We start from the raw sequence: 25,754 nt of genomic DNA, 5'->3' as shown, positions 1-25,754 counted from the left end.
CAGGACAGAGGTTTTCATTTATGTTGTCCATGACGAGGCTTTCACCCCGACATGGTTCCATATCCCTCAGTCAGTCCCCACTCCCCTGAATCTAAACTAAGGGCCCTTTTCATTATCCCCCCCTTTTCTTCCAGACGTCTGTGTGCTCTACTACTATAACTCCACCACCATGGAGGCTTTAGTTATAGCTTTATCGCTGATGATTAGTCTCACCTCGAATGGCCTGATTCCTACTGGAGCAAATTGACACTCGATAATCCTGCGATTCCTGCTTCCCCCTTACCAACCAACCCCACCCTCTGTTTGCTGCACTAGACTCTGTTTACTGTGAGAAGTCAACAGTAGGAGACAGTGTGGAGAGAGAGAGAGAGAGAGAGAGAGAGAGAGAGAGAGAGAGAGAGAGAGAGAGAGAGAGAGAGAGAGAGAGAGAGAGGCAGAAGATAATAAGGGAGACTCATGATGGATGCTGGGAACATAAACCTATAGGCTGGCCTGTTTACCAGAACATATCTGCAGGTATGTACATTTTATATAATGAAATGCTAAATGATAAATATAAGTATTAATAGAATAGGCTTCTAATGGAACTATACCTTTCGGCACAGTTTCGGCACAAGTGATTGTTGTTGAAAAGTTATTGGCTTATTTCTTAGCCCTCCTCCGGAGAAAAGGAGAAGTAATTGAATGAAGGGTGTTTGTTTAAAGCATTAGTCTCATTTCTCTCTCCCTCCCTCCGTATAGCCACAGATCTGAAGCGTTTGTTCATACTTGTGGCTTTGGTTGTTGATCCAGGATGCTGTCCTACCTGCCCATTCTCCTGATGGGGACCCTGACGGCCTCAGCAACTCAAGGTAAGGCTTCTTAACACTGCATGGTGAAACAAATGCCGGCCGGGTTTGAAATGCAACTATATGGGATGATAACTGGTGTATTTTGTAGGAAAAAACTTTTGCACACCTAGAAGTCAGGCGTCTGCACAGGTGCGTAGGCCAGTGGACATCAATGAAAGGAATAGAATGCACCTGCGTATATATAAGTACAACAGTATTAGCATTAAAAATAAACATACTCTTGTACTGAGCAAATATACAGTGTGCATTCTATTCCTTTTTCGCTGGTGTAATTTACTTGAATGAATGCACACTTAAGCTTGATATTATGACCTTGAGGCAATGAAGCTTCAGTATAGTCTGGAATTAAATACAGTATAAAGGCCAGCCATGTGACAGAGTCGGGGGAAATTTCTTTCTGTCCTCGCAGAGACCTCATGATACAAGGAATGACGCAGTGTGTGGTTTTGCAAATGTGTTCTTAAAAAACCTGTAAAGTATTAACCTCTGAGGTCTTGGTAAATACTGGATTGAAACTATTATAAAAAAAATATTATGTATTATCTATTATTATTACATATTACCTATTTACTGTAGGCCTATACTATAACATAGTATACATGTGTGCGTGCATACTATGTTATTTTGTATGTATATGTATATTTATTAATTATATATTATTGTGTGCATGTGTGTGGCGTGTGCGTGCGTGTGTGTGTGTTTGTTTGTGTGTGTGTGTGTGCATGTGCACGCACCTGCGTGTGTGCAGTATATAATATCACTAGCCTAGCCAAATCACTAGCCAAATGTAGATGAGCCACACATTTTAAAATGTGACAAACATAACAGTCCGTTGTGTCTAATGAGTTCGACAGTTGCGTTTGGCATCATGAGTTGTTTGTTGGCTTATTCGTGTAAAGTAACGTGCGTGTTAAACCTCACCACAAGTTGCATGGGTATCAGTCAGATGGCATCAAATTGCGATTTCATGTCAATGGCAGTAGTTACATAGAGAATAAAGGCCTGTGTTGTGTGTGTGAGCGTAATTATGACCAAAGCATTTGCTTTGCTGCAGATGTTTCAAGCTCAAGTTAACCACATGAACCCTAGGAGCGTCCCTATTCTGGGCACGTCATATTTGGCGCCAATGGGCAAACATTCTGTGAAAATAGCAGATCTACAAGCTCACAAACCGGTCACACCACCACAGTTATTCAAGTTATTTAACCAGAAAGTTCACAACCATAATATTGTTGGACTTCGCATGAAATTAAGTTCTCAGTTGGTTAACTTGTGGTGGATAAATAATTATGCTGAACAGCCGCTGCGTAATGATTCATTTGCCAAGCTTCTTAAACACTAGTATAGTATCTGCTAAAACTAAAGCACAACACGGCTCAATGAAGAAGACCCATTTTCAGCATTCAACAAACGGTTTCAGTATTCAAAGAGTGGAGAGGAATAAGATATGAAAAAAGCCTGCAGTGATAGTGTTCCAACCTGACCCAATGCAGACCGCAAATATACTGAGGGAGTTTGTTCGCCCTGCAGTTTGTTGTGAAGAGGTCAAAGCCAGCTTTGTCTGTGTGCCCCCCACGGCCCACCCCACTCCACCCCCTTTCACCAAAAGCTGAGCTGTATCACTCCTCCGGGAGTGAATTTATAGTGACCGTTTTGCCAGAGAAATGTTTACAATATTGTACGTTTCTTCCATTTTCTACTAATTCCACCAATAGGTATCTCCTCTCAGCTCATAAGCTGTATGGAAATAATACATACTGTAGATACAGTATTTCTTTCCCATTCCTGTCTCCAACGGCCAACGCAGTGACTGTAAGATCTGTGAGAAAGCAGAAGTGAGACAAGGATTGATTGAGGACTCAGTCCAAGACTTCAAGCTGTTTCCTGAAACAATATGAGATCATATCCACTATATACTGTATGCAGTGGAGGAAAGTAACTAAGTGCATCCACTAAAGTACTGTACTTGTACAATCTTGAGGTATTTGTACTTTACTTGAGGTCCAATTTCCAGTACGGTTACTTCTACTTCGCTACATCTCAGAGGCAACTATTGTCGCAACGCATTGTTAGCTTGTAGATCTGCTATTTTCAAATTATTTTTTTATACATTTCAAATGAGACATTCTGCATAATGCATACTGCATACTTTTTCCACCACTGATTGCATGTCTAAAAGATAGCTCTGGATCTCGAAGAGACCAACAAGACATTCAGCTCTCATCTTGAAGTACAGTCACCTAAACACAACGTTCGCCCCCCATTTCTTGCATATAAAAAAGTGTAACAAGACACAACATCATTGTTAATCAGGGGAGGATTACCCAGCGGGCCTGTTGGGTCCAGGCCCAGGCGCTCACGGGCCTGGGCCCAGGCGCTCACGGTCACACGGATGGAGGCTCAAGCTCAAAACAAGTGCAAAGTTAACAACAGTGACGCGGTCTGCATCACTGTTATTTAACTTTGCACGTTATCAGACAATGGGCTTATTCATTCATGTCAAGAAAATGACCCCAAAAGTCCTAAATCATCATGATACATTAAGTGTTTAAACCCTCAGTTTATCCATAAGGCTTCCTTTCTTTCAATCATATTATTATTTTTCACAAACTGCCGCTACAGGCTACAGCTACTGAACCAGAAGGCAATGCTCTCTGTCTAACGGTAGCCATCTTCGTTCCTACTCTCACCTATGGTCATGAAGTGTGGGTCATGACCGAAAGAATAAGGTGGCCGAAATGAGTTTTCTTCGTTGGGTGGCTGCTGGCTATATCATCTCCCTTAGAGATAGGGTGAGAAGTTGAGTCACGTGAGAGAGACTCGGAGTAGAGTCGCTGCTTCTTCGCCCGGAGCCAGCTTAGGTGGTTCGGGCATCTGGTTAGGATGCCTCTCAGGCGTCTCCCTATAGGGAGGTCCTCGAGGCACGTCCCACTGGGGGAGCAGACCCCAGGGTTAGACCAAGGCGCAGTTGGAGGAATCACATCGACTCACTGGCCTTAGGATCCCCCAGGAGGAAGTTACTACTATTGCTCTGGAGAGGGAAGTCTGGAGCTCTCTGCAACCTGACTACGGATAAGATGGATGCATGATAGGCTACATGACTCACATAAATATAATACACCAAATATCACAAACAAACTAACATATACGTACAAAGATCAAGTGCAAAACACACAGCTTTGCATGTCGGTGGCCCAGGGGCCCATTATCTCATGGTCCGCCTATGTCGTTAATATTAATCATGCAAGTCTTTTTTTTAGGGCAATGGAGGCGCCCGGTGATCAAGTTCAACTCGGCGGTGTTGGTGGGTTCCGAGGTGGTGGTACCGCCTGGCAAACCGCTGTTACTGCGGTGTGAAGGAGGCGACGGACCAGTGAACTGGATGCCCCGGCTCGTCAAACACAATAAGTACGTGCGGTCGAACGGGAACGCCAGTGTCTTCAAGGTGGAACGGCCAAAGGCAGAGTTCACCGGGACGTACAGGTGTGTGTACGCCCGCGCCAGGCCGCAGGACGCCGGGGAACCCACGTCCTCGGTGCACGTGTACGTTAGAGGTAAGTGTGTACAGTAGGTCAGTGTTTGGAACGCCATATTTGCGGCACATTTTCACGAATAAAAAAAAAAGTAGCAGATCTACACGCTCGTAGCGGCCACCGAGTGGCGCACTACAAGCTTGTAGATCTGCTATTTTTCAATAGCTAAAGTATAGAAAGAAACGTGATTGGGACATCCCTCAATATTATATCCATATCATGATATTAGACTGGATATTGTCTGTGATTTTGGATATTGTACTGTATTGTACTTATGACAGTGAAAATATAAATATCAGATGGGGATAAATCTGTATCGGCAGATACTAAAAATCAAATGATCGGAATCGGATTGGGAGAAAAAAACGTGATCGGGACATCCCTATATAGTTGAAGTGCAACTCATTCGTTTTAATAAGGGACTACAGACAATGTTATGGAAAGAATGCAGACTGCACGCACGCACACGCATGCACGCACGCACACACAGTTTTACACTCAGTATATTATCCAGTCCAATATCATTATATGGATATAATATTGATATTGATCATGTTTTGTTTGCTCCCGATGCGAGTCCGATCATTTGAAAATGAAGTGATCGGCCCCGATTACCTGCACGTGATCGGATCGGGACAACAACAACCCTACCTGTAACTGTAATAATAATAATCTGTTGCTAGCCTTTCAGTGAGTATTGAATCGAACAACAACATCCAAACTAAACAACCCTTCGTCCACTCTCTGTCCGTCATCATCAGACCCATCATCAAAGAGCGTGTTCTACACCAGCAGCACCAACCTGCGCGTGGTGAGGAAGGAGGGCGAGGACTACCTGCTGCCGTGCCTGCTGACCGACCCCACGGCCACGGACCTGGGCCTCCGCATGGACAACGGCAGCGCCCTGCCGCCGGGGATGAACGTCACGGCGTACCCGCGCCGCGGCATGCTCGTCCACGGCCTCCATCCCGGCTTCAACGCCGACTACGTCTGCACGGCGCGGGTCGGCGGCGTGGAGAGGACCTCCAGGACCTTCTCCATCAACGTCATCCAGAGTGAGAGCCCTTTGTAACCCATTTAGGCCTGACGCCAAATTTTCACGATTTTTTCAAAAATAGCAGATCTACAAGCTCGTAGCTTGTCGTAGCTTGTAGATCTGCTATTTTTCAATAGCTAAAGCATAACATAATGCTAACACCAAAAGGGGTTCCCGCCCAAAATGGGTTTAATCAGCTTGCAGAGCTGATCATTTATCATACTTCAACACCCAGCTCCTCCTACTTCAACTCTTATCTTCACTTCTACACATTTTGACCATTGGCTATACTTCAAACCAATGGGGAGACTACCAATGTAAATGTACTTACAGTAGTTACTGCAATGAACTACAAAGCTGATAAGTGATAACATACTGTAGTATGGTGTTGTTTCATATAGTTATGCCATATGGTCAACAACAGCATTCACTTCAAACCAAATCATGATATTTATCGGGTGTTACGCCACAATGTGTCTTATAGAGCTGCGCTACCCGCCCTACGTGTTCCTGGAGAAAAGTGAGATCATCCGTATCGCTGGAGAGAAGCTCACGGTCCGCTGTAACACTCACAACCCCAACTTCAACTACAACGTCACCTGGACATACTCAGACATCAAGATGGTAAAAGCAAGAAACAACACTTATCTATCCCTATGACGACGCAGGGTGCAAATGTGTGTGGGAACTAGTGTGTCCATTGTTATTTAGAGACATCTTGTGTCTCGATCTCCTCTCAGAAACCGACCATCGAGGAGGATGTCCGATCCAGTGGGGACAACCGCTTGGACATAGAGAGCATATTGACCATCCCCGCTGTGGACTTGGCAGATACAGGGAACATTACCTGTATTGGCACAAATGAAGCTGGGGTCAACAGCTCAACTACGTATCTGCTGGTTGTAGGTAACTATGATGACCATGCACCCAAATGGACCCGCAGTTCCATTTGTACACTTATTGGGGTGCTTGCAAAAAAAACAACTAATGGACTCATATTGTGCCATAGTGTCTTAGTAAATCACTGTCATAAAAGAAAACCTGAAAACGCTGAAAGCCTTAGACTTAACGTAAATTGGGTCTTATGATCAAAATAAGAACATAACAAATATAAAACATATATGTGTTTTATGATAACGTGTCTTAATGTGATTTTATTGTCTTAACACATAGACTGCTACAGGTTCTAGCGGACCCTGGCTTACTGGTGCTGAAGGCTTAACATGGGCTTTTTGAACTTTTTGGGGGGCCCACAGCGAGGGGCCTCTTATAGCGAGAATCACAATCGCATAAATAAAAAGAAAGCCCAACTTGTCCACTTCAATTTAAAAAAAAAATTATGATTCTACCATCTTCCATTCTGGAGATATTGACCTTTTTCTAACACCTGCTTTTGCCTGCACGCTGCTTGTGAAAAAAAACAACAGAGATATGGAGGCCTGAAGTTGACAGACATTTCAGTTCAGTTTTTTTAGTTCAAAAGACCGATATAAAATTGAGCACAAATAATATCCTATACAAACCATATACCGAATGAAAGCCCTGAATGTCTACTTTTAGGAGGAAAACAGTACACATTGTACACATATACAGTTTGTCACTAATTGGCTATTGAATGCAGCTTGCGCCCACCAGAGAACTTTAGAGAAGGCATGGACCCGAAGAACTATTATTCACAAAATAAGGCCTATAGCGACATGTACATACTATATACCGTATGAAACAGTAGACTCTCTGCTTTCATAAGAAAAATACCACCCAGAAAAATCACACCCCTGTGAAGTGAGCAGTGCAATTGCACTGCTCACTTCACAGGGGTGTGATTTTTATTATTATTACAGTATTAGTATTTTTCTTATGAAAGCAGAGAGTCGACTGTTTCATACGGTATATAGTATGTACATGTCGCTATAGGCCTTATTTTGTGAATAATAGTTATTCAGGCCCATGCCATCTCTAAAGTTCTCTGAAAAAGATAATTTTAGAGAGCATGGACCTAACAACTAAATATTCACAAAATAAGGCCTATAGCGACATGTACATACTATATACCGTATGAAACAGAATACTCTCTGCTTTCATAAGAAAAATACTAATACTGTAATAATAATAGAAATCACACCCCAGTGAAGTGAGCAGTGCAATGTTGCACTGCTCACTTCACAACATTGCACTGCTCACTTCACAGGGGTGTGATTTTTATTATTACGAGTAAGACGCGCGAACGCGGAAGGCGAACGCAGATCGTAAATTGCAATAACAATTAGAATAAATTACAGACATGATCTGCAGGGTGTCATAGTTAGTGCTTGGACCACGCCAGCTCCATATATGGTCACAAAAGACGCCATCACACTCATGTCACCATGACTCAGCCATAACCATATAAGGAGTCCCCAAAGCAGGACCACGCCATCACACTCATGTCACCATGACTCACAAATCACTCAGCTCCATATATGGGCACAAAAGGGCCAGGTCCACATATACAGTAAGCGGGACAGACAGACACACACACACACACACACACACACACACACACAGACAGACAGACAGACAGACAGACAGACAGACGTGATCTGCTAGGTCTCATAGTAAGTGCTCATTGCATTCGCAATTACAGTATTAGTTTTTTTCTTATGAAAGCAGAGAGTCTTGATGCACATTATCTGATCATAAAACGGACTTGGAAACTTTCTTCAATCGTAGCCCCATATGTGCCCTCTCCCTACGCTCATTGAACTCATTCTGTGATTCGAGCTACAAACAATCGCAGTAACGGGGGGGGGGGGGGGGGGGGGGGGCAACTAGGCTTTGAGGAAATGATCTTGCATAATCAACATTATTGTCGATTGTCGTGTGCCGCTCCAAACATGTCCAGACATACCACTAACCTCATCGATCCAGTCTCGCGTATCTATAAGGTGAGACGCGAGACTGGATCGGATTGTGTCTGGACATGTTTGGAAAAAAAAACAACGACGATCGTGGATGGATCACATCCATGATGGATGCGGCAGAAGCAGAAGCAGCACGCAACGTGTTTGGAAGAAAAAAAACGAGAAAGCACCACCTGTCGTTGCAAGACAAACACCCGTATGTTGCTGATAGACAGATAATAATCGATCCGATTTTGTCCTGCCGTTCATTTTATCACATTAGGTGCAGGGCAGGCTGCTCGACGGTGAGTTTATAATAGCCTGTTGTAACGAGAAAGGGGGGTGGATGGATGGATGCCTTATGATGGATGCGAGCAAAGCAACAGCAGCAGCAGTACGGCTTGCGATCAGCGACCAACGTATCATGGCGGGCCCTCGATAATGATGTGCAATCTGTCCATGACTAACTCCACATGTGTCTGGCAAACGTTACGTTATGAAATCAAATGCCGATCATTGCAGGTTTATATACGGGCAGAGAGCAAATCGCGTTGTATCTTGTTCCGAGAATGAGAGTGAGTGCAAGCCTTGCAGTTGAAAGCAGTGGGGACTCGGGAGTGGGGGGGGAACTGCCAATGCGATCCAAGAGGAAGAGACCCCCCCCCCCCACCATTCTCCCTCGGGAGAAACCATGTAGAAACAGGAGGGGAGGGGGAATCGAGTGTATTCACACAAACAAGAGCATTGTCCCATCCATTTTAGATCCCCTGACATCTGCGTTGGTCTATGCCGGACGGCCGTCTCCAATACGTCGTACGTCCTCGCATAGACCAACCAATAGGCGGTGCCAGACGCTTCTCAGACCAACACCTCTTTTCAGCAGGGGGGGGTTTTAACTCTTTTTAGAGCCGATCGGTGTTACATTATGAGTTGTCCGGGCGCAAATATAGTTGAACCATAGTAATCAATAAAAAAACGTTTTTTGGACCATAAAACGTATAAAAACGTTATGCGCTTCTTGCGCTTGGCTATAATAAAACGTTTAAAAACGCTTTGCGCATTCGATGAGTTAATAAAAAACATTTGATAACAAAAAAAAATACAAATATAAAACAGAACATGTGCCTCAGACAAGGCCAGGTCTTTGCCACAGACTGTCCATGTATGGACATGATGACCCCTTGCACCTGTTGCACATGCATTACAGTATGTCCTCCCGGTGAGCGGGTGAACTGGTCACTGTCAGGTGAAAAGACACACTCGGTGACCTAACGTGTATCGGAGGGGACACGTATACTGTACTAGCTCATCTCCACCCGCCATAATGACTGGAGGAAGGCGGTGGAGACACCCTCCAGCGACACTTAAGGGGAAGTGAGAATTGGCCGAATGACAAAATTGAGAAAAAAGGGGAAAACCATTCAAATAGTGTCAGGCTTGTAAAAAAAAAAAGATAATCGTTTAGTAGTTTGAACATTGACCTCCTTCCTCATCCTCCTGAACAGACACGGCCTTCATCAGGATGCTCCCCCAGTTCTCTCCTAAACTGGCCCACAGCGGTCTGTCTGTGGAGGTGAACGAGGGAGAGGATCTGGAGCTCACGGTCTTCATCGAGGCGTACCCCCACATCACGGAGCATGTCTGGGACACCCCCACGTCGCCCAACACCTCCACGCAGGAGCAAAAGCTCATCCGATACAACAATAGGTAGGAGGAGGATTCTCTTTTCTCTCCCCTAACAACAATAGGTAGGAGGAGGATTCTCTTTTCTCTCCCCTAACAACAATAGGTAGGAGGAGGATTCTCTTTTCTCTCCCCTAACAACAATAGGTAGGAGGAGGATTCTCTTTTCTCTCCCCTAACAACAATAGGTAGGAGGAGGATTCTCTTTTCTCTCCCCTAACAACAATAGGTAGGAGGAGGATTCTCTTCTCTCCCCCCTAACAACAATAGGTATAGGAGGAGGATTCTCTTTTCTCTCCCCTACATTTTTATCCCACGATTTTGTAATCCATTTTTTTCACCCAATGTCAATTGCCTTTGTGTAATCTTGGGCGCTACACTCCCTCTGCCAACCTGGGGAGAGCAACGGACTGACCTCATGTTTCCTTCAATACATGAGTCCAAACTACTTCTTTTCACCTGAAGGGGGGGGGGGGGTTCCCCGGTTCGACGTAGTGTGTGGAAGGAACACGCTATTCCAACCAGTTCCTTTCCCCTCCATTAGGCAGTGGCCAGGGGAAGGCAGTATAGCAACCAGGATTACTGCATATTTGTGAGGGTGTCTACCCTAGGGGACACGGGGAGAACATGCAAACTCCACACAGAAAGGCCCTTTTGCCAAACCCCACCTATGGTATGGGCACTGATGACACGGAGGAGAGAACACACCCCCAGAACCCCCGGCAGGCGTTCTGGTTCGAACCCAGAACATTCTAGCTGAGAGGCGACAGGAGGAAATAATGACAGCAGCACTAATTGGTAGAAAAATATGAACTATGACACGTGCACAGCAAGACTAGAAGAAAAAAAATATATATATTCCGGATTTGAAATAATTATGCTGTTATTGCATATTATTGAATCGTGCTGACATGGAAGTGTAAGGTCATTTAGAACTTGTCAGGTCATGAAACTGCAAGAGGGAAGATGCATGTTCTCCTTTTCATTTGGCATTGTTGGTGTGATCTGTGATGATGCATATACTGTAGGAACCGAGTCTGAGTTCGTGCTGCTGAATGACTCACTACAGACAGACAGTCTGGTCCAGGGAGCATCCACATGCTAGCTTGTGGTGGATATTTTTGTCAAAATTAGATATTTTTTGCCACAGACACAGACAAAACGTACTGGACAATAATATTACCAGAATAAAATACAGAGCTAGCCCTGAATGACCATAACAGGTCTATAAGTGTTCAAATCCCTTTTGAGAACTACTAGTACGTGTAGTTGGACTACTAATTATGCCATAGTGTTGTAGTAAATGCCTGTAAGGGTCATACTTATTCTGAAGAATAAGCCTGGAGTCTTGGCATTCAGTAGTTGGGTCTTATGATCAAAACAAGAACATTATAATGGTGCGTAAAAAACATTTGCCAAAGACAAGACCAAGTCTTTGCCACGGATACATTTGTCCATGTACGTACGGACATATGACTCCTGGTCTGGTGTTTCCCTCAATTCCCTGTAGGTACCACGCTACTCTACTGCTGAAAAGAATGAAAGCCCAGGAGCAGGGCCAGTACACCTTTCATGCCAGGAGCAACTTGGCCAATGCATCCATCACGTTCCAAGTCCAAATGTACCGTAAGTGAAACAGCTAGTAAAGCACAAATCACAGTGACACTGATGCTATTCATGCTCATGGGACGTTTCCCCAGTCAAATGAACATTACTTTAGGTCTTGCACTGCTCCGTTTCACGCAAACTTCAATTTACTCGACAGAGAGACCTGTTGCCGTGGTGAGATGGGAGAATGTCACCACGCTTACTTGCACTTCGTTTGGCTACCCTGCCCCAAGGATCAAATGGTACCAGTGTTTTGGAATAAGACCCACGTGAGTCTCCCTCTCTCCGTTTTGGTCTTGGGTTTCTAACAAGCACTTTGTAAAATGCATGCTTACTTGCACTTCGTTTGGCTACCCTGCCCCAAGGATCAAATGGTTACAGTGTTTTGGAATAAGACCCACGTGAGTCTCCCCCTCTCCGTTTTGGTCTTGGGTTTCTAACAAGCACTTCGTAAAATGCACATTACGTGCATACAGTTTTTTTTGTCTCCACCAGGCCGAAGGCATTGGGGAGAGAGTAGGCCTATGTTATGTTTTGCGTGTGTCCGTCTGTGGACAGCCAATATCTGCCATCATCGTTGGCTTGATTGCAGCCAAACTTTGTGCACACACTCCCTGGATGGCTAATTTGTCACGTTATAGCGCCACCAGGACACAGATGTTTGCTAAACATTTTTTGATTTTTCATACTCCATCCTGGTTGGCTAAGATTGGCTTCCAAAGTTGCAGGAGTTCCGTTTTAAATAAAATGCCTCAAATCATGAACACAGCATGCACGCACACACACACAGTCCCACTAGGCAGACACCCTCATGTTGGTGGCGCTATAACTGGCCGATTCATGTTTTTACCTATAACTGCACCGATCTGTGTAAAACTTTATATGCACACGTTCTCTAGAGGCCAAGAAAAAAAACCTTTGCCCTTCATTTTTCCACCCCTTGCACTTTATAGACACCACTAGGAGGCCGACTTAGGTAAACATTTTTGGATATTACTTCAGATTTTATCCAAATTTCATTCCGATTGCAATGAAACTGTGCACACATATTCCCACTAGGCTGAGGAAGAAATGCCACTTGACATTTTTCTAATCTATTGCCCTTCCTGTCAACTGCACCGATATGCGTAACATTTTGTATGCCCACTCCCTAGGGCCTAGATTCAAAGGAAAAACCACACTGTGCTGCGGGTTACAAATCACCCGTGGCTTCCTGTGAGGTTAGGGATAGTGTTAGTAATGGTCTGACTACCTTTTAGAGCACCAGGAGGCCCACTATGTGAAAAACTTTGTGAACCCGTCATAAAAGTCATAGTCTACAACACACTACAAGTTCCATCTATACTGTAAGCCAATTGTCTATTAACTTATTTTAATAGACTCAATACCAAACAATGCATGCCCACTCCAGGCCAGAACCACCAGGCCAATTTATGTGAAACACTTTGTGATCCCGTCATAAAACTCCTAGTCTACACACACTATACCAATTCCATCTACTGGCTATTAACTTGCTGCTTCTATGATCACTCAATACCAAACAATGCATGTAGATTAACTACGTTAAAAAATGACGGGACGTCGGTATGTGAATAAACTTGACTTAAAAAAAAAAAGGGAGAGCACAAGAATAGTGCAGAAAATGAATATTTTGGTATCACTTAATTGGCATACAAGTGCTCTCAGCTACTGGCAGCTATATTATTGCTCAATCTCCACTGAAAACACAAGAAAACCAGACTTTTCCCCAGACTAGACATGGGACATGCCGTTTTAGTAAATGCTTTGTTATTGATGTAAATAGAAATCACAATTCAAATTAAATCAATAGACTGTAGATGAAATAAATTATTTTTTTAACTCATGTCTCTTTAAACTGTAAATATGAATATGCAATTAACATATTTTAAACATTATGCAAATGAAACACAATTTAAGCTACAACAATGCATGCCCACAACAAATGTTCCTGACCTGGTGGAGACCTATGCTCCACGGAGCACTTTTTCTAGTTTTGCATGGCCAAAATACAATTTCTGTCCAACTGTTCTTATTGAATTTGATTCATTTCCCCACCCCCCACTGCATTCATTTTCTTATCAGCTTGCTTGGCATTGCTACTATAGGATTATTGCACCGACGATCACTCACAGCATGTTCAGGTTTCAGTTGTTGGCCAGGTTAATGCGTGGGACGGTGGGTGGCTGGGTGCATTTCCATCGCTCATGTTGCCGGGGTTATTGCATGGAAGAGAAGCCATGAATCGCTCCCTATTCACCAAGGAATACACAGGGAGCAAATACTAAATACTACAGGGCACTTTAAATAACAGGACACAGGTGAATCAACCGACAAACAACAAGGATGGGCTAACAAACAGATACTAGACAACGTGTAACCTGCACAGGATTAGCTATGGCGGCGCCCCTAACAGGACACAGACAGGTGAACAACATTACTAAATTAACGACTGCATGGCGACAGTGGCGAGACAGGTTAACTAGAGATTAACCAAGGACAACAGAACAGTGGCGAGACAGGTTAACTAGAGATTAACCAAGGACAACAGAACAGTGGCGAGACAGGTTAACTAGAGATTAACCAAGGACAACAGAACTCTTCACAATAGTGCAAAGTTACCCTTGTGTAATTGGGTATACGTTAGAATTTTGATTTGTCTTGTTTATATGCAGCATTGGGGTTTTTACTATAAAGAATGTTGGTATAGGGCAGTCTAAATGAATGATTCATGACTGCTGGTAAACCAGAAATAAACTAGATACAGGAGTGAAAACCATTGAAATTGAATGAAACCTTTATTTATTCGATCTCGAAAAGAGTATAGAGGTTCACCATCATTTGCAATTCTGCCTTACACACAACATACATAATATGCAGAAATAACACAATTAACCAATCTACAAGTAAGGCATATAAAAACATTCAGTTTACGTTGGTTTATTTCACCGTTTCTAAGTTAAAAATAGTTCCATTATTAATAAGCAGAAACAGACAGGGTTTGCAGGTTAACTTAATTATTACTCAACTTTACAACACAAAATAAACAGCTTTATGCGTTCAAAGAAAATACAAAACAAATGGGGCTCAGTCTGTCTCCTTTCTGGGAAACAACAATATGTTGTACAACAAACAAATTACCAATTATCACTCCATGAGTAAAGAATTTGATTTGATCAAATTCCTTAGTCATGATTTAAATAATCAGGGGGGCAGGGGGAGAAAAAGCATATTTCATGGAATAAATCACTTAAAGAAAATCAACCAAAAGTGTAAAAAAGAAAATCAAACATTCAGCCAACCAATGGATTCATTGACAACAAACCTGGGCCTGACTAACATGAAAACTCACCGCTGAGTAACAAGTGAATTGAATAAGTGTAGGATCAGGAATCAGATGCTGCCAAACATGTCTGCACATAATAAGGAAGGAGGGGAAATAGGGGGAAGTGATGTCACTTTTATACTGATCTCTGATTGACAGGTTGCCAAGTAAAGGGTTGCCATGTTGGTACCTGGGTTACAAACACAACAATAAAACAACAGGGCGTAGAGAACAAGACCATGCATGACACCATGGTTTTGAAAAGTGCTGTATGGATTCAATGTATCGTTTATATTATGTTATGCTGTGTACACCTCTGCAGGGACGTGCAGAGAGTTTTAGAGGGGCAGGGGTTGGAATCCCATAAGAGACACACAAGCCCACAACGCGTTGAGAGCTTGTAGATCAGCTTTTTTCTGGGCGCAACTCAGCACTCTTTAGCTAGTGGAGATGCGGTGTACGACATGGATTTTCAACGCAAAATCCTGCGTTCAAGTTCAGGGGACTTTTGAAAAAAAGCTATTCTCCTGAATACTGCCTTAATATTCTGGAGGCATACTATGGTCCAACAGAGCATTGGTTCGACATGCGTCCGCACCTCGGACTAGCGCCTGCTCCCATGCTCGCGGTTAGGGTTAGGTTAGGGTTTGAGGTGGGTTGTCGTGTTTCGGGCCAATGACTAGTCGGACCAAACACATGCACCCCCTTAATTCCGGCATGGCATGGAAAGGAGTGGCATTTGCATTTCTTTCACCATATAGTAAATGCTGCATTTGTGGTTTGGAGGGCAGTTGAGCCCCCAGTTTGATGTCTATGTGCATGTGCACATCCCTGCACCTCTGTTTGGGCAGATATAATGAGAACACTACAGTCAGACAGATAGCATGACTGTTCTTCTGTGTGCACCTCTGGTTTGGTACAGATATAATGAGAACACTACAGGCGTGCAGCAGACAGATAGCATGACTGTTCTTCTGTGTGTACCTCTGGTTTGGTACAGATGCAACGAGAACACCACAGGCCTGCGGCAGATGCCAGTCCCGCTCATGGCCCAGCAGACGGTGGAGGTCCAGAGGGAGGAGTACGGGGCGGTGGAGGTGGAGAGTGTTCTGACCGTGGGGCCCTCGGACCGCAGGATGACCGTGGAGTGCGTGGCCTTCAACCTGGTGGGAGTGGGCAGCGACACGCTGGCCATGGAGGTGTCTGGTGAGTTCACCGTCAACCTGTGACTAATTTTAGCCCATTACAATGATTTGTGTGACAGTGTAATCGTCAACTTAAAGGAGAATCCCATGCTAGAAGGCTTTCTTACCTTTATTTGTAGTTGTTACGTCCCCACCAAAGAGGTCCAGGTGTTATTATTGGCTATTTCCCCTAATATAAGCCCTCAATGGGGGTTGGGTTTTTGTGCTAATTTGCTTATTTCCATCGAAATAAGTAGTAAAGTGTGCCGCCTGGGATATTATTTACATTATGAAGAGAGGATATATGCAATTTTTGAGCGATGGAAATAAGCGAATTAGCACAACACCCCATAGCCCCATTCAATTCAATGCAATTCAATTCTTATGGTGGGGGAAATAATCGTGACAGCCCTATAAGTGTACACGTATACTACAGTGCAAAGCAGTATCAGTGGATCCTGATGAACAATCTCTCTCCCCTGGCTAGATAAGCTGTTCACCTCTACGCTGACCGGAGCAGCGGGCGTGCTGGCCATCCTGCTCGTGCTGCTGGTCTTCCTGCTGTACAAATACAAACAGGTACTGTAGGTTCAGCCTGGGATCTGCCAGCCCGTTGCTGGCGGGTGGAAGCCCTGTAGGCCTATATTATGTCCAAAAAAAGCTAATTTTTTTGCAGTGATACTGTATGCACAATTTGTCAATAAAGATGTGCAGTCACTCAATCAAACTGGCGGCTGTTTAGTGTGACAAACATAGCTTGTTGATCAATTATCCTCATTTTTGACATCGGCGGATTGATCATCAGACAGGAATATTTCTATTCTATGTTTTTTTCAACTTTTTCAGAAACCAAGGTATGAGATCCGCTGGAAGATCATTGAGGCCAGAGATGGGAACAACTACACCTTCATTGACCCCACTCAGCTGCCGTACAATGAGAAATGGGAGTTCCCCCGCGATAAACTCAAGTTAGGTCTGTAGGATATTTTGGTTATTTTCATGTTTCCAAAAATGGTCATAAAATCCTATGAGTGGAGCACTATCTTATCCGATTCGGCCTAGCAGAATCTGTCTTGAGAGACACATTGAGAAAAAAAGACTGGTCTTTATTTATACAATTATACTGATAGTAGTTTATTTTATCATGTTGGTCTTACTCTTGTGTGTGTATTATTGCTCCAGGGAAGATCCTGGGAGCTGGAGCGTTCGGAAAGGTTGTGGAGGCCACGGCATACGGTCTAGGAGAGGAAGACAATGTGATGCGTGTGGCTGTGAAGATGTTGAAAGGTAAGCTGCATGGTGTGTGTGCTCACAAGATGTCGCAGCATGGAACCAAGTGTAAAATCAGCCATTACGACGCCATCAAGGCACGACAAAATACATTTTTTGGCGACAAAATCAACTGTTGATTTAGTCGACTATAATCTTATGAGATTTATAGTTGACCAGAACTAGACTATAACAATAAAACATTTCAGATGACTAAAACATAACTAAAACCAAAAGGAATTTCATTCAAAATACCTTTTGACTACAAACCTAAATCAAAATTTGCTGTCAAAATCATCACTGCAGTCAGGGTTAGTTGTCTGTCTCTATAGCTAGCTAGTGCCCATAGATGTCTCTCTGTCTCTCTCTATAGCTAGCTAGTGCCCATAGATGTCTCTCTGTCTCTGTAGCTAGCTAGTGCCCATAGATGTCTCTCTGTCTCTGTAGCCAGTGCCCATTCAGACGAGAGGGAGGCTCTGATGTCAGAACTGAAGATCCTGAGTCATCTGGGTCACCACAAGAACATCGTCAACCTGCTGGGAGCCTGCACTTATGGAGGTTTGACCATAATCAATAACGTACCGTTGTTAAATGGCGGATAATACGAAAATCTTATCTTGCAGCTAAATCATACAACATCCATTTATTTAGAACAGTGGTTTTCAACCCTTTTCATATCATGGTCCATTATTTGTTTGGCATTTGAGCCACGGACCACCATTTGATGAGATTTAGCCTCGATTCAGACCCTAACGAAAGAATATTTAGAATATTTTGTTGTCGTTGATGTTGGTACCATAAGATAACAGACAAATGTTGATCAAAATAACAATTCTAGCCTGGGCCCTGGCTCAATGGTCCAGGCACTTTGGCTGGTAACCAAGTCTGGCAGTGTGCGGTGGGTTCGACTCCTGATCCCGACAGCCTTTACTGCATGTCTTCTCCATCTCTCTCCCCATTTCCTGTCCCTCCATTAAAATAAAGACAAAAGCCACAAAAAAACATAAACAAATTAAAATAAATAACAATTCCAACTGTCCATTTGGTTACCAACTCTCCATCATTTAGCTGCAGGGGACCACCTTGAAACCACTGATTTAGAATGAGACAAGATAAGATACACTTTATTGTCCCGATTTGTTTAGGGGCAGGAAAGGGAATAAAATATAAAGAAAAACACACAAATTGTTGCACAATCGTACTCCGTATAAGATGTGTTTTTGTGACTAGTAATGCGGACTGTTCTTTTAAACAGGGCCGGTGCTCGTGATCACAGAGTACTGTTGTCATGGAGACCTGCTGAACTTCCTTCGGCAGAAGACGGAGAGCTTCCTGAACCTCGTCATCACAAACATCCCTGAGCTCATCATGGAGCAGTCCATGGACTACAAGAACGTCTGTAATGACAAGCAGTTCATCAGAAGGTACAACAACACTAGACAGTGTGGTTGGCTGGTTGCACTAAATGGTAAATGGTGCATTTATATAGCGCTTTTATCCAAATCGCTTTTTCATAGATGAATTACTTTCACACATTCACACATTCACAGATGGCGGAGGAAACCATGCGAGGCAACCCAACATGCACATCGGGAGCAATTACGGGTTCAGAGTATTGCTCAAGGACTTTTCGACACTAACTCTGGGGTAGCCCGGAATCGAACTGGGAACTTCACGGTTCCCAACCGCTCTACCGGCCACTCTACCCCCTAATACTTCTTACTAGTATGCCCTCCCTACTAGTAGTAGGAGCAGAGAGGCGGGGGAAAGGGGGGATCTACGGGGAGCAGTGTAGGAAACGCTCGCCAGCTTCACAGAGACGGCAAAGTAGACAAACAAAAACAAAACTAGTGGCGAATTGGTGTGGCAATTTTCAGGGCTGATTTGATTGTGTTGATCAGCAGCCAGACCAGGCAATTTTTAGGATGGTGTGACTGCTGCGACAATTTGGAAACTGGAGGGGAGAACTGTGCTGGTTTCCAGTGAGCATGATATCAAACACTGTGGGAAATCAAACATCAGATGTGGGGTTTTGTGAAGAGCGTCAACATATTTTAATCCGTCTGCACATCTTTCTATCCAACAGTGACAGTGGGATCTCTAGTGTGTCGTCAGGATCAAGCTACTTAGAGATGAGACCCAGTCAACAGATGGTCAAATCGTCTCAAGGTGAAATCCTTAGAGAAATGTACTGTTTTAGCTGTTGTAGCTACTGTATTTAGTTCATGCAAGAAGACAATGGCCTCCCATTTATTATGCTAGTTTCATACTGCAAACAAACCAATAGTGACATAATCTCCCATCTTGTGTTTGTTCATGCCTAGACTCTGTGAGTGAGGACTCTGGTGACTGGCCACTGGACATTGATGATCTACTGAGGTTTTCTTATCAGGTGGCACAGGGACTAGACTTTCTGTCAAACAGAAATGTGAGTGTTTTGTTTTTTTTCGTTTAACCACGGATAGGGTCTATGCCATTTGTGGGTCAATGTCACATTTTTATGGGTCCCTTTATTTTATAATTAGTATTATTTCCAAACATTTAAAAAAAACATTCCCCCCCAAAAAAGCAAGCATTTCATGAATTAAAAACAAAATTCATTGATTTTCTTCCAGTAATTTCATGAATAAATACAAGAAAAATCCAAAGAATTCCATAAAGTAGAAAACAAAAGTATTCAAAATAACTGATCTACTGCTCAGTGCATTCACAGAGATGCAGCCACATTTTAAAGCGGTTGTATTTCTATCCTCAGTGCATTCACAGAGACGTAGCAGCCACATTTTAAAGCGGTTGTATTTCTATCCTCAGTGCATTCACAGAGACGTAGCAGCCACATTTTAAAGCAGTTGTATTTCTATCCTCAGTGCATTCACAGAGACGTAGCAGCCATATTTTAAAGCGGTTGTATTTCTATCCTCAGTGCATTCACAGAGACGTAGCAGCCACATTTTAAAGCGGTTGTATTTCTATCCTCAGTGCATTCACAGAGACGTAGCAGCCATATTTTAAAGCGGTTGTATTTCTATCCTCAGTGCATTCACAGAGACGTAGCAGCCAGAAACGTCCTCCTAACAGACCGACGAGTGGCGAAGATCTGTGATTTTGGCCTGGCACGTGACATCATGAACGACTCCAATTACGTCGTGAAGGGGAACGTAAGCTAAGCAAGCACTCGCATCATCAACACACATTATGAGCTTTGTTTCTGAGAGAAGCATTCGTTCTCTATTTTTAGTTAAAATGGCCAGTCTACAAGCTCACAACGTGTCAATGTAGATTGGCTAGTTGAACTATTCAAAAATGTTTTGCAAAATAGTAAAAAAAAAAGGCAAAGAAGTTTAGGTATAAGGGGTTTAGCGGTGACGGAAATGCAGGAGCCCTGTATCTCCACATTTCATCATTTTTTTAAATGATTCTTTAATAAATGAATGACCTTCTATACTTCGTCTTATGACAGTGCCACGCAAAGACAGCACAAAATAGCTGACCTATAAAGCTCACATCATATCACGATGTTCAATGCTGAATATACATATTTTGAAAATAAAACATTTATTTAGCCTATAATGACATACCAGGTTGAAAGTGTGAAGTCTGTCTGTGGGTTTAATGAAGATTTAACAAATGAAAAGTATTAAAAATAACTTACGTAACTACATTGGATCCATTGGAATAGGTCAGGTTCCCCTGAAAAGTAACAACATACAACGTTAACACCTTTAATTGCTAGCATACACTTAGGTCTGTCATGATTACACATTTAAGATGACGATTAATTGTCACACAAACATTTTGGATTAACGATTTAATTGTGTTTTTGGTGTTTTATGAATAATATGAAACTATTAAATTAACTATTAAATTATTCGATTTGTCCTCCTTGGCCCTTGTATTTGTAGGCACGTCTGCCGGTTAAATGGATGGCTCCAGAGAGTATCTTTGACTGTGTCTACACCGTGCAGAGTGATGTCTGGTCTTACGGGATCCTTCTCTGGGAGATCTTCTCACTAGGTGAGTGACGTCTGGTCCTACGGGATCCTTCTCTGGGAGATCTTCTCACTAGGTGAGAAAACGTCAATATAAGTACACAGTATAATGACTTCTATCTTGTGTTCCTCATGCAAACAGTTGTAGTCGTTTCTTCATTTAGACTTAATTTACACTGGCAGCCAAATCCAGACCTGAATCAGATCTGTGCCACATGCCCACATCTAGATTGCAATGCGATTTGTTTAAATAAGTCTAAACACAAACAAGTCACATGGAATCAGATGTTTACTAAATGTATGCAACCTGAGCCACATTCAGAGGTGGTTTCAAATTGATTCAAATCTGATTTCAGGAGATCCGTCTCAGTCTGAATGCTGTAACCCGATCTAAATCTGATTACCTGCGACTTGTCTGTTTTTAGACTTAATCAAACAAATCTGATTTCAGGAGATCCGTCTCAGTCTGAATGCTGTAACCTGATCTAAATCTGATTACCTGCGACTTGTCTGTTTTTAGACTTAATCAAACAAATCTGATGTGGGCACAGATCTGATTCAGGATGCATTTGGCTGGCAGTGTACAATCAATTCAGTCTGAACACACAGATCTGTGACAGATCCGATCTGGTTACTTGCAAATGCAGTGTGAACAGTCGGGCCAAAAAATCGGATTTGAGAAATACGGTAAATGACATTTGGCTGGATTTGACTGTGCAGTGTAATTGGGGCCTTTGATCTAGGTACTTTGTTATATTTATAATGTAATTGTTGTCTGTCAGGAAAGAGCCCGTACCCCAGTATGGCTGTGGACACCAGGTTCTACAAGATGGTCAAGTGTGGCTACCAGATGTCACGGCCAGATTTCGCCCCTCCTGAGATGTAAGTCCTATAAATCCCATTTTGGGCGGAAACCCCTTTTGGTGTTAGCATTATGTTGTGCTTTAGCTATTGAAAAATAGCAGATCTACAAGCTCATAGCGTGCGCTACGAGCTTGTAGGTCTGCTATTTTTGAAAAATCGAACATAGAAACATAGCTTTTTCAGAAAACTGTCAGGATGTAGAATACATTTTTAGAATCTGATCTCAGGTCAGAATGGATTAAGTTAGTTACTGTAACAAAAATTAAATCATTTTCATTAATTTAAAGGTTTGCACCTGCATATCATAGCAAAGCAAAGCAAAGTTACCATGTTTACCCAGGGTAACTGGACTAAGCTCAAGAACTTGTTTACAGCCAGGCCCTGCTCATAGAACATTTCATGGTAGGGGTTCAATGCCTTGCTCAAGGGCACTTCAGCGGCTATCAAGACCGCTCCGCAAACCGTTCGGCCACCGCTGCCGACAAATAAATCATCGTAGACTATCATTTCAGTGTGCTTCATGATTCCCCGATGCTCGCATCTTAAAAAACAAATCTCCCCTTCCCGCAATAAAAACAACCCATCAAAATGAGAAAATAAAGAGGGTCTTCTTTATCATTTGTTTTACCACGGCCCCTTTCATCTGTGTGTGCTGATTCGCTGTGAATAAGCGATCTTTGAAGACAAGGGGGGAATAGGACTGAGTCAGGGCCTAATCATCTGTTGTTCTGCTGTTGAGTCAGGCCTCAGTTCTGCCTGTTAACCACATGATCTCCATGAAGCGACTCCCATTTCACTTTAAAATTTCACGGCTCCACCACACAAGACTGGAGGGTTTATGAAGGCCCTGCTATCACACTGTGTCACTCGCTGCCTCCATAACAAGTCTACTAGTACTTACAGTGTTTATTTGTTGAATTCGGTTTTACAGAACATTTATTTTTAACTGGGCATTATATTTGAGGAATTTGATCCAAGCGTTTTGTAAATGGTAAATGGTGCATTTATAGCGCCTTTATCCAAGGCCCTTTACAGAGATTTACATTCACACACACATTCATACACCGATGGCTGCAGAAACCATGCAAGGCACCAACCAGCACATAAGGAGCAATTAGGGGTTCAGTGTCTTGCTCAAGGACACTTCGACACTAACTCTGGGGGAGCCCGGATTTGAACTGGCAACCTTGCAGTTACCATCCAGCCACTCTACCCCTGAGCCACCGCCACCACGAGTAAAAATAAAATTAAACAGTTTTCTTGATGTTTCAGGTACATGATAATGAAGATGTGTTGGAACCTGGAGCCCACGGAACGTCCAACGTTCAGCAAAATCACTCACATGATCGAGAGACTGCTGGGCGAGCAGCCTGACCAGGAACAGGTGAGCACAGCAACGTTTCCAATCAATCAATCACCAAGCAGGCTAGAAGCAAAGCAAACAAATAAATACAAATACACACCGATATACCATTACCAATGTCGTCAAAAAAGCCAAATAATGTCTGAGACATGGGTCAGGCTCTAGAGCAGGTACAGTGTTAAGCTGTCCCTTTTCACTTGCAGTATATAAAAGCCATTACATTAACCACAAGTCAAAGCTATTGCTTTTCATCGCCATGTTGGCCTGTTGTGGTCGAACATTTTTGTCAGAATTCCATTTTTGCCACCGACATACAAAATGAGCGGACGATAATATTACCCAGAAACACATAAAGAGATATAGCCCTGAATGACCATAACAGGTCTGTATAACTCTGAGAGTATACCAATCGAACCCATTGTACACTCTTAGTTAGTTATGGGGGGATCCTTGAAAATAAATGTTAGAGAACCACTAGTACCAGTGGACTCCTAATGTGCCATAGTGTCGTAGTTAATCAGTGTCGTACATATTCTGAAGAAAACCTGGAGACTTGACATTCAGTAATTGGGTCTTGGTCTATGGTCAAAATAAGAACATTATTTATAATGTGTAAAACAGAAAATCTGAAATTTGCCACGGACGCATTATATATTGATGACCCCTGCTAATGACTCCTCTCCAGTGGTGGAAAGTAACCAAGTGCATTTACTCAAGTACTGAGGTACTTTTTTTTGTGAGCATGTAGATCTGCTATTTTCAATTGTTGTTTTGTTATACATTTAGTTACAGTAGTTAGTTAGTTTCATTTATTGTCCACGTGTGGAAATTTGCAGTAGTTTGCCATCTTGACACCTTTTTTACGAAGTACCTCCTTGTAGATACAGCTTAAATGTTTCTGTCTCTTCACAATGATTTTTGAGGCTACTCAAATACAAACTTGATACCAATACTTTTGGTACTCTTACCCGAGTACATTTTGAATTCCGGACTTTTACTTATTTCTACATTGCAGTAGCGTAGCCTATTGATACTTTTACTTAAGTAATACCAAGACGTTTCCCTCTGTGCAGCTGCTGTACCAGAACGTCCAGCAGCCACCGGTCCTGGTTGTGCAGCCGGGCGGACCATGTGACGAGCCCAAGCGCGCGTGCGACGGCTCCTGTGACCCGTCGTCATGTGACCACGAAGAGGAGGAACAGCCCCTGATGAACTCCAACAACTATCAGTTCTGCTGATCGAAGAAGGCGGCCCATCCATGATGCATCTCTAGTCTCGACCAGTCAGTGAATTAATGTACCACTTGATTCTGGAATCGGCCTATAGCCACGGTTCACATGACGGCGCTTGTACTTCACAAGCGTCATGGTTCAACTTCAGCCTGTGTTTTGGGACTGCTATACATTTACAGAGCAAACCGTGTACATGAACATTCAGATAAGTGCTATTAGCACTAGGCATGCAACGATACACTCAACTCACCATACGATACGAATCACGATATGAGGTTCACGATACGATTTTTCACAATATTTTCAACACACTTATTTTCCAGACAATTTTTTTTAATGATTTATCTACCCCGCCCCCCCCCCCCAAGCTTTTTTCACAATTTTTATTTAACTACATTGCAAAAGATTTTTTTTATTTTTTGAATTAATTTTAATATCGATATATCGCGATATACGATATATCGTTACATGCCTAATTAGCACCTGTGCATTCAGTGTACATTCATGTACACGTTTGCTCTGTAATTGTAGCAGTCCCAAAACACAGGCTGAAGTTGAACCGTGACTGTTTCAGGGCTATAGAATCATCAGCCATGTTTTCCTGGGCAAAGCACCACAGATTGTCGCCACCCTGTGTAGTTCCCGAGACAATGAGTCGTCTCTAAAAATCTATTTCTGCCGTCAATGTCCGCCTGTAGCAGGCGGGCCGGCCATTGATGCATGTGACTCGCTCAGACCGTGACCAGAAACCGCCGTGTCTAAAGCCGACCTCTGACATTCATTTAAAGGGATATTTCACTTTCAAATAAAAACAAACATTAAAAACAATATAGTAAAAATTAAAAATATGAAAAAAGTTATGGAAAAATCATGGCAACCTCATGCATTAAAATGTCCTAATGTGTGCTGGAGCTGTGATT

General features: G+C 43.0%; 1 protein-coding gene across 1 annotated transcript; it reads left to right on the top strand.

Moving 5' to 3' along the window:
- The first annotated feature begins 408 nt into the window (after positions 1 to 408).
- Positions 409 to 25,673, top strand: csf1ra (colony stimulating factor 1 receptor, a). The gene is made up of 22 exons (XM_080774526.1): positions 409 to 516; positions 742 to 851; positions 4,112 to 4,405; positions 5,146 to 5,439; positions 5,905 to 6,044; positions 6,161 to 6,326; positions 9,805 to 10,006; positions 11,493 to 11,608; positions 11,748 to 11,859; positions 15,934 to 16,139; positions 16,605 to 16,696; positions 16,964 to 17,090; positions 17,300 to 17,404; positions 17,834 to 17,944; positions 18,642 to 18,810; positions 19,473 to 19,555; positions 19,711 to 19,814; positions 20,422 to 20,544; positions 21,289 to 21,400; positions 22,158 to 22,257; positions 23,512 to 23,623; positions 24,676 to 25,673. Exons 2-22 carry the CDS (start codon positions 794 to 796, stop codon positions 24,838 to 24,840), a joined length of 2,991 nt encoding a protein of 996 aa, XP_080630652.1. The 5' UTR covers positions 409 to 516; positions 742 to 793; the 3' UTR covers positions 24,841 to 25,673.
- Positions 25,674 to 25,754: the final 81 nt, after the last annotated feature.

This window comes from Protomyctophum bolini, assembly GCF_963924005.1.
Source record: "Protomyctophum bolini genome assembly, chromosome: 10".
Lineage (NCBI taxonomy): Eukaryota > Metazoa > Chordata > Actinopteri > Myctophiformes > Myctophidae > Protomyctophum > Protomyctophum bolini.
The sequence above is the reverse complement of the archived record's forward strand: the minus strand, read 5'-3'. Positions and strand labels throughout refer to the sequence as shown.

What these genes read in the sequence shown, in the direction of transcription:
- csf1ra (XM_080774526.1), top strand. Translation starts at nt 794, where the DNA reads ATGCTGTCCTACCTGCCCATTCTCCTGATGGGGACCCTGACGGCCTCA. An exon ending in GGCTGTGAAGATGTTGAAAG is followed by an intron (nt 17,405 to 17,833) that starts GTAAGCTGCATG and finishes CTGTCTCTGTAG; the next exon opens with CCAGTGCCCATTCAGACGAG. An exon ending in GACAAGCAGTTCATCAGAAG is followed by an intron (nt 18,811 to 19,472) that starts GTACAACAACAC and finishes TCTATCCAACAG; the next exon opens with TGACAGTGGGATCTCTAGTG.